The sequence below is a fragment of the Diachasma alloeum genome, unplaced genomic scaffold (genome assembly GCF_001412515.2).
Source record: "Diachasma alloeum isolate Michigan unplaced genomic scaffold, Dall2.0 Dall_scaffold_00464, whole genome shotgun sequence".
Taxonomy (NCBI): Eukaryota; Metazoa; Arthropoda; class Insecta; order Hymenoptera; family Braconidae; genus Diachasma; species Diachasma alloeum.
Window position 1 is genome coordinate 63,973 of NW_021680597.1, and position 14,179 is coordinate 78,151.

The 14,179-nt window shown below is 38.4% G+C and overlaps 1 protein-coding gene across 1 annotated transcript in view; it reads left to right on the forward strand.

Moving 5' to 3' along the window:
• Positions 1-13,085, forward strand: part of LOC107042427 — a 48,492-nt gene extending 35,407 nt beyond the window's left edge. Inside the window, exons 4-5 of the mRNA XM_015263472.1 lie at positions 11,788-12,319; positions 12,888-13,085. Of these exons, the coding sequence (XP_015118958.1) occupies positions 11,788-12,319; positions 12,888-13,085 (730 nt within the window). The remainder of the gene's footprint in view (positions 1-11,787; positions 12,320-12,887) is intronic.
• Positions 13,086-14,179: the final 1,094 nt, after the last annotated feature.

The following is a 14,179-nucleotide window of genomic DNA, read 5'->3' on the forward strand; positions in this document are numbered from 1 at the left end:
TCTTGGCCATGCGTTTCTTCATTCCCATACCTGATTTTTTTCCAGCCTTATTTCATATGCCTGATTTTTTTACACCAGTGTCTAATTTTTTCACCCTCTTGCCGGCCTTTGTCACACCCATGCCTGATTTTTTCACACTCGGGCCTGATTTTTTCGAACCCTTACCTAATTTTATTTTAGCCTTCATAATGTTCGTTATGAATAAAGCGGCTGCCTTTTCCCCCACAGTGGCGTCTGAGGGTGAAACACGTTCCCAAGCTCGTTCTGCAAGTACTTTATCAGCTTCGTGTCGTGCTGAAATATTCTCAGTTTTTTTTGAGTAGGCAATATCATGCGCCTTACAAGCAGCATCGAGTGGATTAATTCCATGATCTCCTCGGGCTAATCTTTTCGTTAATTACGTGCCTGGTCCACAGTACTGGTAGCCTGGCAAATGCAATTCAACGGGAAGATTGTTGATGACTTTGTTCAACAATCCTTTCCCGTTTTTGCTACCGCGCGATCTGTGCACAATCATGTCTGAAGCAGAACTGACTAATTTTTGCTATAAAACAATCAATTTATAGGTTTTCATTTCAGTCGTCATAAAGATGGAGTTCAGTACACATCTCAGCGGTTTACCCGTCATTAATTGCGATTCAGTAACTGCGAAAGATACCAATAAACCGAAACGTCATCAAATTGTGGGAAAACTAATGCCCTACTGAGTCTCATAATTCATTCTAATGGTCTCAGATTTTCGAATATTTACGTGTATTCAAAATTCCTCAATCAACTGAAATATCAATTTTTACCAAATTTACTGGAAACTCGGGATGACACGAAGTATTATCCGTCCTCGAAGAATGAAGAAGTTGTCTCGGTAGATAATGCAAAAGAGCATTCACTGTTCATATTCGACGCTGTGGCATGTGAGAAACAAAATAATATCAAGGCATATTTTTGTATGGGAAAACATGAAAATGTTGACAGTTTTTATTTATGTCAGTCATATGCGCGCATCCCAAAATATTTGGTGCGTGACAACGTCAATTTTCTCGTGTTATTTAAACAGGACGAAATAAATTTGAAACATATTTATAATGATCATGTGAACACAGATATGTCATTCGAGAAATTCCAAGAATTATGCTCAGCCTGTTGGAAAGAGTATTATACTTTTCTAGTTATCGATAAAGACAGTGACATTGATGGGCCTCGATATAGGAAAAATTTCGATTGTTTCATTCACATAAATGACAGTTATGGGAGAAAGAAGTAAACAGTTGTGAGATAGATTCCAGCGAGTCAACATGCCTCCACACAAGGGTGAATTGTCCAAACAGCTAGACCTTTTACGTCAAATTTCCAATGCACGAAAAGCTATTCAACGAAAACATAACACATTGGAATTACGCACAGGGGATGTCGATGAAGCAATGAATGCAATTTGCAAACCCATTGCGAGACCGCTTCAGGAATTAGTCGCTCGAAATGTGAAATCATTCGATGACAGCAGACAAAAACTTGAATTGCCTGATGATAGAAAGCAATCCATTGATTACAAGACTCAACGAAAACTCAGATATAGGAGTACCCCAAAGACACCAAAGCAGATATTGTCGAGTAGAGATGCTTCTGAAGACAGTTATGGGACTACAGCTGACGATTTTTCATTTGATTACACTTTGAATGAAACTGTCATTCCATCCTTAGGAAATTCACATGATGCTACTATACTTCCAGCTATTGGCAGCTCAGGCATTCTGAGTAAAATTTCAAAGACCAGCACTGAAGAGATAGACACAGAAGAAGATACCAACACTCTCGCAGGGAAATATTTGGCACAAATCAAAACAACAAAATGGGACAAGGCTTATGGTGTTCGCAATCTTACACATAATTTTATGATTGGAGACTCCCCCATATTTTTTGAGGATGAATTTATTAAAGTGAAAACCATGAAATACTCTTGTACTGAGGGATTATTGGAGCTTCTTTTCATGAAAAATCCTGATAACACTCTAATTAGTGAGAGAGATATTGATGCAAATAAGAATATCATACTTGCAACTAATGGGCGTCAAAAAAATTCTAAATCTCGCGGAGGCATCCGAGAGCTGAAAGGTGGCAAATATGATAAATATATTTCACATTTTGCTGGATCAAAGTACTCTGGCATTGGGCTTCTACCTACCTTCATGAGAGCTCAGCGACCCAGCAGAGTGGATTACATTTATTGGGATGATCCAAACGAACTTGTGGACTGTCTTCGATTACTAGTGGTATCACAAAGAGCTGGAAATCCAAGTCATGATAGTGTAATTGTATCAATTATCGAGGAACTGCGTGAAGCTGGAATTATATATTAGAGTAAGCACATTGTCATCTGTTGTCATTTGTGAAGTGAGTATTGACGTGTTCGGTCGTCACTTAACTTCCGATAGGGGCTCCTACAACCGAGGCCCACCCGACGTTGGTTATAAACTAAATGCAGATGGCAATTATTAGGTGTACAAATTAATAAGGTGCCTCTATATTTTGCGGTTTATAATTGCGTTGAAAAACTAAATATTTCTATATTTTGTATGTTGGTAGTATTCAGTTACCGAAGCAGTAAATACTTCTTACATAACCTTAAAAAATAGTAGTAAACATGATGTCTGTCGATAAGCAGCATTTGAGGCACTGCATTCTTTTTGCATTTCAATTGAAGAAAAATGCTGCCGAGGCTACTCAAATGATTTGTAATGCTCTTGGAAAAAATGCTGTAACACATAAAACGTGTAAGAAGTGGTACCAGAGGTTTAGAGACGGAGATTTCGATCTTTCGGATCGAGAACGGCCGGGTCAAACGCAAAAATTCGGCGATGAAGAACTCGAACAACTCTTGGCTGAAAATTCTGCTCAAAGCCAAACAGAGCTTGCACTACAACTCGGAGTGACTCAACAGTGAATTTCTCATCGCCTACATCAACTTGGCAAAATTCAAAAGGAGGGTAGATGGGTTCCTCATGATCTGAGCCCCGAAAATAAGGAGCGACGACTGGAGACGGCGCTATCTCTGCTCACTCGATTTAAAAGACAAGATTTCTTATACAAAATCATTACGGGCGATGAAAAGTGGATGTTAAACGACAACCCTAAATGCAAAAAATCATGGGTGAATCCCGGCGAACCACCGACGTCGACTCCAAAACCCAATGTCTATGCGAGAAAAGTGATGCTGCGTATCTGGTGGGATATGAAGGGTGTGATATATTATGAACTACTTAAATCTGGCCAAACTGTTACTGCGAAGGTTCATCAACAACAGCTTATTTATTTGAATGATGCATTGGAACAAGAGAGGCCATATACTGACAGCGGAAGTAGAGAAGTGATTCTCCAACATGACAACGCTCGACGGCATGTCGCGAAAGCGACTAAGGATATTATCTGTGAATTAGGATGGGAGGTTCTCCCTCACGCGGCTTACACGCCTGATCTCGCCCCATCCGACTACCACCTATTTTGGTCCCTTCAACACCACCTAGCTGATATACACTTCAAAACAATCGATGAGGTCCGAAAAAGCATCGATGAATTTATTGAGTCAAAATCGCCAAGTTTCTTTCGCGAAGGAATTCGTCAGTTGCCAGTGAGGTGGACTAAAATCATCGAAAATAATGGGGAATATTTCGACCGTTAAATGTCTTTTTGTTTTTTTTATAATAAACTCTGATTTTGATGGAAAAAAGCACCTTATTAATTTGTGTACCTAATATAATCTTCAGGATAAAAGACTGAGTAATGTTGCAACACCAGTGGACCCACAGGATGCTGTAACACTAGAGACTATAAATACAACAATTAACGAATTGCAAATTGATATAAAACGTAAGTGTGCGGATATAAATAGACGAATTGGTAGATTAATGAGAATGCTAGAAAGAACACCAAGCGATTACAAAAATGTCGGAGAATAAATTGGATGTTGTGACCGAATTACATCGTCCAGCACGAAGAAATTATCCTCGCCGATGAGTCAATATTCGTGATCTGAATGAAACATGGCAGGCAGATTGGGTTGATATGACCACTTACGCAAAAAGCAATAATGGAAATAGATTTTTGCTCCCTGTAATCGATATTTTTTCCAAGTTTGCTTTGGCTGAGCCGATGAAAGGAAAAAATGCTCAGGATGTCACGAGAGCTATGAGTTAAAACTACTCAATAACTCTACTTTATTCTTCACCGGGGGCGTGTACCGATACATTTGCATGTTGATGGTGGGAAAGAATTCTACAATTCTGAATTTCAGACATTAATGAGGATATATAATATCAATTCATATTCCGTATTTAGTAGTTTGAAGGCATCTATATGTGAACGATTCAATCGAATATTGAAGAGTAAAATGTGGCTACAGTTCAGTTTGCGTGGAAATTACAAGTGAGACTTGACTTGAGAAAATTCATTTGTCAGAGACCGTTGGTAACACGAGAAATGCTCGAAAACATGAATCAAACATGTAAATACCATGCTGAGGATGAAAAATGTGTGACCGTTCTCCAAGCGGAAAATCTGTTGATGAAAGAGGAGAATGGGGGAAAATACATCAACCAATTCCTCTTTTTCATGAATGAATCGATGAGTGAAAAGAAATATGTACCCTCAGGATTCCTTGGGATCATTTCAGAGACTTTCTTTAGATTATTGAATGAATCTCAACTTGATTATGGACAAATAATGAATAAAATAAATGATAGTTCTCGACCACATATAATTCAAACTGGATTGCACCATCTGCATGATGACCTTGATGAAATGATGAACCGGATGGCAGTAAGTCTCACAGCTCTTTTTCATGATGCTATCAAGTTAATTGAGGAGTTAGCCAAAAATGGAACTTTTTATGGTCAACCATATCATACTATGATGAATCGAATGAGAGATTGGTCTGATCATTTGATAATGGAGCTGGATAATTGTCAATATACTTTGCAGACAATCATCGACGCTGTGTATTTAGCAAAGGCGGGAGTGGTTCACCCGGAATTATTCACATACGAGATAATTGAGAATGCTATCGATCATTTCATCACAACAAATCAAAATCTCTCATTGGTTTTTCGTCCATCGAGTGAACAATTGCACTCTGAAAAATTAATGAAAATTCCGAAGACAAATGTTGGTTTTGAGGAGGGAAAATTGATAGTAGTTTTGAATATTCCATTATTGAAGCCAACAGTTTACTATCTGTATAAAATGTATCCATATCCTACGGCTCAAGTGTTCGGCCACTGCCAAGGGTCAGCGTACATTTAACCTCGAGGCGACTACTTTCTGCGTAGCCAACGTCATTATACCTTAGCACGCTCCAAAGACATTGCCGAATGCTTGACCACAGATGATCATCAGTATATTTGCAAACTGAAGTACCCATTCTATGATGCTACTTCTCAACCAATTTGTGAGGCTGCATTGTTTGTGACTGGTAGACAACGTTCACCTCTTGCTAATTGTAGTACCAAACTGAGTTCTACCTGTGCGTCATATTGGAAGCAAACTGAAAAGGGGTGGCTATACTCAGTGCCCGAGAAAGAGGAGGTTAGTTTTTCATGTGGAGGCGAATGGAGAGAAGCAATGAATATCTTAGGCACAGGTATTCTTCAAGTCAAGACAGGATGTGAGGCTTATACATTATATGCAACCATTATTGGATATCAACCATTTGTAGAGATATCAGCGGAATATATCACTGCTAGAAATCTCAATGTTCCACAGATGGTGCAAAAATACGTTGAATTTCTCCCACAATATTATGTACAACTAGATGAGATTTTATATGAGTGTAAAAAAGATGAGCAATCATCCGTTACTATATTATTTTTAACAACAGCACTGGGAATATTCGTTATTTGGCTTATTGCACTATTATTTGTTCTAGTAATAAAAGAAGATGAAACCGATAGTGTAATCATTGGGTGGATTAAGGAGACACATGTATGAGGAATTTTATGGAATAAAGAAATATTTTTTTCGAAAAAACACTTTTTTTATTTTTATTTTCTCACCCTTTTTCCTTTACAAGTGATTTACAATATCATTGTTTTTAAATCCATAAGGCAAAGTATCTGTCGTATTTGGCAGGAGAATGCGCTTATCATCGTGCCAACTCAGAGCTAGTTTTGTTTGATGGATCTGATCATATTTTGCGACATCCGAACATTTTTATGCTGGTCCAAGTAAGCTTTATAGTCGTCAAATGTGATATGCTTCAACGTTGATTTTTTCACTCCTTTGGGGCGCCATTTTTCCCGATCTTCACCAGACACTTTAAAGCTGTATATTTTTGCGCGAAGCCCCACGAACTCATTTATGACTTTACCATGATACCCATCTTTCATTAAACCTAATTTCTTCTTATTCTTTAGAGGTATATTATATACATTATTTATTGGATAATCCGAAGTGTCGAATTTATCGATATCATTTTTCATAATTTCATAAATATCCTCCACTTTGAAATTATAAATAAGACTATAAGTGTCTGTGTACAATAGTTTTGCTCTATTATTAAAAGTATTTTTTACATAATTATAGTGAAAATCGTAAATGTACATTTTAGAAATGTGTAGAATACTGAAAACTACGTATATTGGCTTATGAAATTTAATTTTTGTACGAGTCATTTGAATTATTACTAAATACTTATCTAAGATAATACTGCTATGAAACTTGGGTTTCGATATCCAACTCCCAGCACCCCATCGTCCCTCCCAATTTTCTAACGTTCCCATTGTTTTTCCGAAAACCGCATTATTCATTAATTTATAAAAAAAAAATTCAAATTCATTCAGGGAATTTTTCCGGTAATTGGTATTGAAATCAATATATTTTTGTAACCATGAGCTCTGAGAGAACTTTAAGATTCTATGAATTCTAGTAATTTTCAAACCTAAACTACAATATTAATTTAAATTCGTATAATGAATGACGTAATTTTTTTTTAAGTTTAACGTCGGCAAAAAATTTGGTAACTTTGATTGACCGTTGGGGGGAATTATATGCTCTGGGCACAATGGCAAATCTTTATGATCTTCATGCAATTCCTGTGGGTACTCCGAATGAACTTCCAAAATGTATCCAGTCTCTGAGTCATCTGGAATCTTCAGGACGTTCGGGGATGACCAATCTTCCATTCAACAGAAGTTTCCATTCGGCAAATGATGACTCATTGCTGCTCCAGATAAGTTATTCACATCCAGATATATCAAATACGATTTTTCTTCTTCAGAGTTATACTCATCAGCTCCCATGTAGTGGTTATTTGCCCTTACATATCGGTTTGAACACTGCGACAGTCCCGCTCTAATGCCTTTTTCAATGAAAAGGAGCATCTCAGGGTCTTGGAATAATTCCAATTGAACTCCAGTCATTTTTAACATTGCATCAAACGCCAGCCCTGGCGCTGTATAATAATGAAGGGGATCCAAGTTGTATGAGGAGAAACGACTCCATCGAAAATTCTCGAAAATATCAGCCAGTAACAAGACGTCAGTTTTCAGATATAAATCCGTGTATTCACCGAGTTTCTTGATGTCGAAATTTCTCCATAGATCACATCCATGATTGTAATCTTTATCTGATATATTCTCATCATTCAATCGAGAATAAAAGTCTTCTTTCCGAGGTAATTGGCGTTCACTTAATTTTTCCCATGTATCTAAGTATTCGTATGGGAAAACTCCTTTGTGTGTAACGAGTTCAAATTATCGTTTTTGTGGGTAATGACTGGCTGCGATTCTCTTTTTTTCATCCTCTAAATATGACGAAAGTTTATCAATACTGCTTGCCATAAAACGGAATGAGTCAATGAATCTCAAGTGGACTCTTATCGATTTCACCGATTTCGTAAAGGTATGTGTATAAGGTAAATGTATTTCTCTTCATTAATTGGGAGTAATTTCACTGAACCTTGGAATTGTTTCGCAACAGATTTAATAAAAAAATGTCAGTCATAACCTGACAAATTGTGAAGAATTCAGATTACAACCGGGATGAGTATCACCACGATATTTGCCTGTGAAGTGGCAATGATCACGATGCTTCACTGCTTTTTCGGTGAATGCTCTGCCACAAACATAACAATTTTTAGCTGCATTAAATGCTCGCTCCATTTCAAAAGTCAAGTTCATCGGCTCATTTCGCTGTAATTTAGAATCGACTTTTATCGCTAAAAGACGTAACTGCTCAATGAACCACTGTATGCAGTCTTTCCCACGATAAGTAAAAAGTTCCGATTTTGAGTCATCATAATGGCAACACTGAATGGCACATGATTTTGGTATATTTTAGTGTTTTGATCATTGTCATCGGGCACTTTTTTCAATAGACACTCAGTATCAACATACACAACATAGGGAACATTCAGTTGGGTTTTGAAATTTTGAAATTTCAAAATTTTTCCAGCACTATGGGGAAAAATCTTTCGATACTTGTTGATTGATATACAATCGAGCATATGTTTAGTGTAGGCCTCTTTCTTGAAAAAGTGACACAAACACCTGTCACATATGAGTGTTTTATGTTCAGCTTTGGAAATTTGTGCACCAATTAAAGCAGATAAATTCGAGATCCATGTATAGTGATGAATTCTTTCCTGTTCACCATCGAGGATGTCTTCCTTTTCAATCATGAGAACGTGAATCGTTTTTCCATCCTCATGCAGTGCGGTTGGAAGATTTCTGCTCAAGTAAAGTGGCACAATCCATTTTTTTCTGATTCTTCGTCACTATCAATTCCATATACATTAATCGACAAATTCATTCATTTTCTCAAACTTTGGAATGTTTTTTAATGCCATGGGGTAATTGAAGTCACCAAAGATTTTCATGATAGTACTAAAAGGGGGGTATGAGTTAGGTCATTTCTTGTCTTGAACGTTGCAACGAGCGGCCATAATGGACCATAAAAAGCAGTAGGCATCGTCTTTATTTTGAACGTTCACGACAGTATGTTTCTTTTTAATCCATTCAGGTAGTTCAATAAAGCTAGATCCTCCCCGCAGTGGATTATATTTATTCATATTCACTTCTAAATTAATGATGTCAACTAATCTCCAGCCAGACTATCTTTCCTGGACTCATCCGCTTTCACTAGTTTTTCTCTTATGTGTTCATCAAACCACTGCCTCATATCAGTTGAATCAAGAATTATTTCATTTTTTGTATTGAAATATTTCTCTTCTTCAATAAGATGTTCATCTCGATTAATTTCATATTTTCATGTTAATACTACATTCACTTTCAAACTTCCTTCTTGTTTTAATGCATTTTTTAAACGTACAGAGAGCATTCGTCTAGCATCATCTAAAAATTTGGGTACGTCTGGATTTTTCACGTTAATGATTACACCGATCCTCATACGACCCTCAAAAACACTTTGTAATTCCTCCCATCGGGCACTATCAGTTAAATTACCCCTTAAGTCACCTCCAATCACTTCGAAGTTTCTGAATCTTGCATAGAACGCTTTCAATCATCCTAACATGTGAGTTAAACGTCTTTTTTCACTATGACTCGCACTCCTCTTCAATAATTCCTTTCGAATATCCTCTGATGTGATTAAGCCATTGTTGAATTTCCCTGGGTCTCCTGTTCATTTTCACTATTTCATACGCATCCTCCAATGACCTCAATAATCTTTTACAAGCGTTAGGATCCATGTTATTCACAATAACGGAACTAAAGGACTAGTGGAAAATCAAGGTGAAATTTGTTTATACAGATACATATGTGGGTGTGCCTGCGCTTGTACACTCTGTAAAATGTTACGTGATTGGTTGAAAAAGAATCATGTGACTCATGGAAAATGATTAAGAAAATAGCAACACTTTTTGTTCATGGGAAACAAAAATATCTGAAAACTCTACTCGATAAAATTTCATCTTTGCGGTGCGATAAGACATCAAAGGGTCCGAAAACTCTGCTCCAGTTTGTCAAACATCATGGTCTTAGGGTTGTGAGTACACGTACGTTCCCAGATAAACCGAGATNCTATGGGGAAAAATCTTTCGATACTTGTTGATTGATATACAATCGAGCATATGTTTAGTGTAGGCCTCTTTCTTGAAAAAGTGACACAAACACCTGTCACATATGAGTGTTTTATGTTCAGCTTTGGAAATTTGTGCACCAATTAAAGCAGATAAATTCGAGATCCATGTATAGTGATGAATTCTTTCCTGTTCACCATCGAGGATGTCTTCCTTTTCAATCATGAGAACGTGAATCGTTTTTCCATCCTCATGCAGTGCGGTTGGAAGATTTCTGCTCAAGTAAAGTGGCACAATCCATTTTTTTCTGATTCTTCGTCACTATCAATTCCATATACATTAATCGACAAATTCATTCATTTTCTCAAACTTTGGAATGTTTTTTAATGCCATGGGGTAATTGAAGTCACCAAAGATTTTCATGATAGTACTAAAAGGGGGGTATGAGTTAGGTCATTTCTTGTCTTGAACGTTGCAACGAGCGGCCATAATGGACCATAAAAAGCAGTAGGCATCGTCTTTATTTTGAACGTTCACGACAGTATGTTTCTTTTTAATCCATTCAGGTAGTTCAATAAAGCTAGATCCTCCCCGCAGTGGATTATATTTATTCATATTCACTTCTAAATTAATGATGTCAACTAATCTCCAGCCAGACTATCTTTCCTGGACTCATCCGCTTTCACTAGTTTTTCTCTTATGTGTTCATCAAACCACTGCCTCATATCAGTTGAATCAAGAATTATTTCATTTTTTGTATTGAAATATTTCTCTTCTTCAATAAGATGTTCATCTCGATTAATTTCATATTTTCATGTTAATACTACATTCACTTTCAAACTTCCTTCTTGTTTTAATGCATTTTTTAAACGTACAGAGAGCATTCGTCTAGCATCATCTAAAAATTTGGGTACGTCTGGATTTTTCACGTTAATGATTACACCGATCCTCATACGACCCTCAAAAACACTTTGTAATTCCTCCCATCGGGCACTATCAGTTAAATTACCCCTTAAGTCACCTCCAATCACTTCGAAGTTTCTGAATCTTGCATAGAACGCTTTCAATCATCCTAACATGTGAGTTAAACGTCTTTTTTCACTATGACTCGCACTCCTCTTCAATAATTCCTTTCGAATATCCTCTGATGTGATTAAGCCATTGTTGAATTTCCCTGGGTCTCCTGTTCATTTTCACTATTTCATACGCATCCTCCAATGACCTCAATAATCTTTTACAAGCGTTAGGATCCATGTTATTCACAATAACGGAACTAAAGGACTAGTGGAAAATCAAGGTGAAATTTGTTTATACAGATACATATGTGGGTGTGCCTGCGCTTGTACACTCTGTAAAATGTTACGTGATTGGTTGAAAAAGAATCATGTGACTCATGGAAAATGATTAAGAAAATAGCAACACTTTTTGTTCATGGGAAACAAAAATATCTGAAAACTCTACTCGATAAAATTTCATCTTTGCGGTGCGATAAGACATCAAAGGGTCCGAAAACTCTGCTCCAGTTTGTCAAACATCATGGTCTTAGGGTTGTGAGTACACGTACGTTCCCAGATAAACCGAGATAGTCTATGTAAACAAAAGATTGCGTTCGGGCATCTTCCAATGCATTTCCATCCTTATCGGTTTGTAGCAAATGAAGATTTTTCGGAAACTCCTCCTACTACAACGTGTGCAATTTTTCGAGGACTATGCATAATTGGTGGGGGTACCTAAGTTTTTGGATGACTGATCCTCTACATTTGCAGACAGAGTGATATCATCACTAAAGTGAAGAACATCTCCAAAAAATCTAGTAAGATGAATCCAGGACGTGAAGAGGATTTTGCGATGGTGCGCGCGGGTTATGTGACTGTGACGGAAAATGTGTGGTGTCCTTGGGAGTGGGTTGAGCGTGGTAGTGCTGAGTGGGTGTTGGCCCAGGTCTCGCAGAAAATAGCCCAACATTATTTGGATGCCCACATACGAAGGACTGGAGCAGACCATTTCATTAATCTCAACCTGCAGCCGGTGGGATATCTTGTTGTTGATGAGCTGGTGAACTGGCATATCTTCCTCCTGAGTGACGATTTTTTTGGATGGTGGTTTCCAAATCGATCGAACCGAGACGAGAGATTCGAGGATGATTCTGATGTCGGCAGTGGTGATGAGCCGGAAGATCACTATAACGGTCCTAGATTACCACCGAACCCGCAACCTCAGGCGGGACCTGACGAGGAATATGAGTCTGAGGGGGAGTCTGAGGAGGAATCTGAGAGGGAGGTGTATGAACCATCTCAAGCAAGTAGTTTATTCTCGTAATTTCTGAAATTTAATATTTAGGAAATTTTTAGGTACTGGAGATATACGCCCTACGCGTTTTGCATGTGGCGCTATAATATGATTTTTCATTTCGTTTTATTGTAGTTAGAAAAAAAGAATATATATATATATATATATATGTTTGAGGTGAATTTGAGAGTGAATTTCTGTGGTTCCCGGTAGCTTAGTCGGTAAAAGTGCCCGGCGCGTATCTGGGAGACACGGGTTCGACTCCCGGCTGGGTGAAGCGGAAATTTTTTCTCTCTAAATTCTAATTCTCTTAGAGTTTTTTAATGCCTAAAGGAGGTTAGGCGGTGTTTGAGGTGAATTTGATAGTGAATTTCTGTGGTTCCCGGTAGCTTAGTCGGTAAGAGCACCCGGCGCGTATCTGGGAGACCCGGGTTCGACTTCCGGCTAGATGAAGCGGAAATTTTTTCTCTCTAAATTGTAATTCTCTTAGAGTTCTTTTTTTTTTACAAAAACTTCATATGGATAACGTGAATTTTTTTATAATGGATACATTCTTTATCCTTTTTCGTTTTTGCAGTTTGTGGAGTATGTGATCCTCATCCCCTGGGTGCTGATACCTGCAGCTTGGCGTGCGCAATATCCTAGATCGTATCTGGAACAAGCTGCAGCCCGGGCCATCATGATGATCCACGTAGCCACTGAGTTGATCGACTTGACCGTGAATTTAGAGCCTCCTGCAATCCTCATCGCAAATGAGGATTATTATTGGTTCTGAAGAGAAGAATAAGATGTGGTTTCTATTAAAGGATTATTCTGTGCAAAGTGTAAAAAAAATGTAACAAATAAAACTTCAATTTCGTTTAAAATCAGTGTTTGTTTATTTCAAGTGTATGTTTTGGTTTTTGGTTCCCTTTAACAAGGGAATCACCCGCAAGCCGCGCATTAATTAACCTTTCCACGGAGGTACATTTGACCAGGTCGTCGATAGAGTCCCATTTGATTGGAATGGCGCGAATTAAGTTGATTGTTCCGCGAATTGAAACCGTGAATTAATCAATCGATCCGCGAATTAAACCCTAATCAAACCGCGACCCGCGGATCACACCGCGAATTACATGTTGACCCGTGAAGTAATAAACCCTTGCACCCACTGTCTCGTGGGGGGCGTGGATTGACAAGTCGTCAATAGAGCCCCATTGGACCGAAAAAAACCGCGAATGAAATTAATTGACCCACCAATCAAACCGTGAATTTAATCAATTGATCCGCGAATCAAGTCCGCGGATCCGAGAATTAATCAACCACCCACCCACCCACTTTTATCTAACCCCCCTACTGGGCCCCAACGCCCAGGTCTTGACTAAAACGTTGCCCCAGAAGCGTGTAACGAGATTTTCTCGTTACAGGTTGAAATCCCCGTAAAACGATATGTGAACTCTTAACATCATTGAAGAGAAATAAGTAGTGACATGTAGAGGCGGCTGAAGAAAGCCGAGACTAGATGAGATGAACCACAAACCGTTGGAAGACCTAAGGCATAGCGGTTATGGGTGAAACCGCGATCCCTGGAGGTCTGGAGGATGTTACTAGACTATCGCTATTTTGGAATTCATCCAGCATGTGCTAGGAGAAAAAGGGCCGACGTACAGGCTGTCCAACTGGGCGATTCCATAGGCTATGTCAGAGTAGACTAGGGACCAACGGCCAGGTGAGAGGATTGTTGCCCCCGGGATCCCGTCGGGTTGATTGGTGGGGATAGGGTAACGGAATGACCTATCGTCGCCCAGATATCCAGACTAGGGGAACAAGGCCCTAATAAGATTCTGAGTTAGTAGAACGCGGACGCTCAAGCGGGGAAGTCGAAAGGAT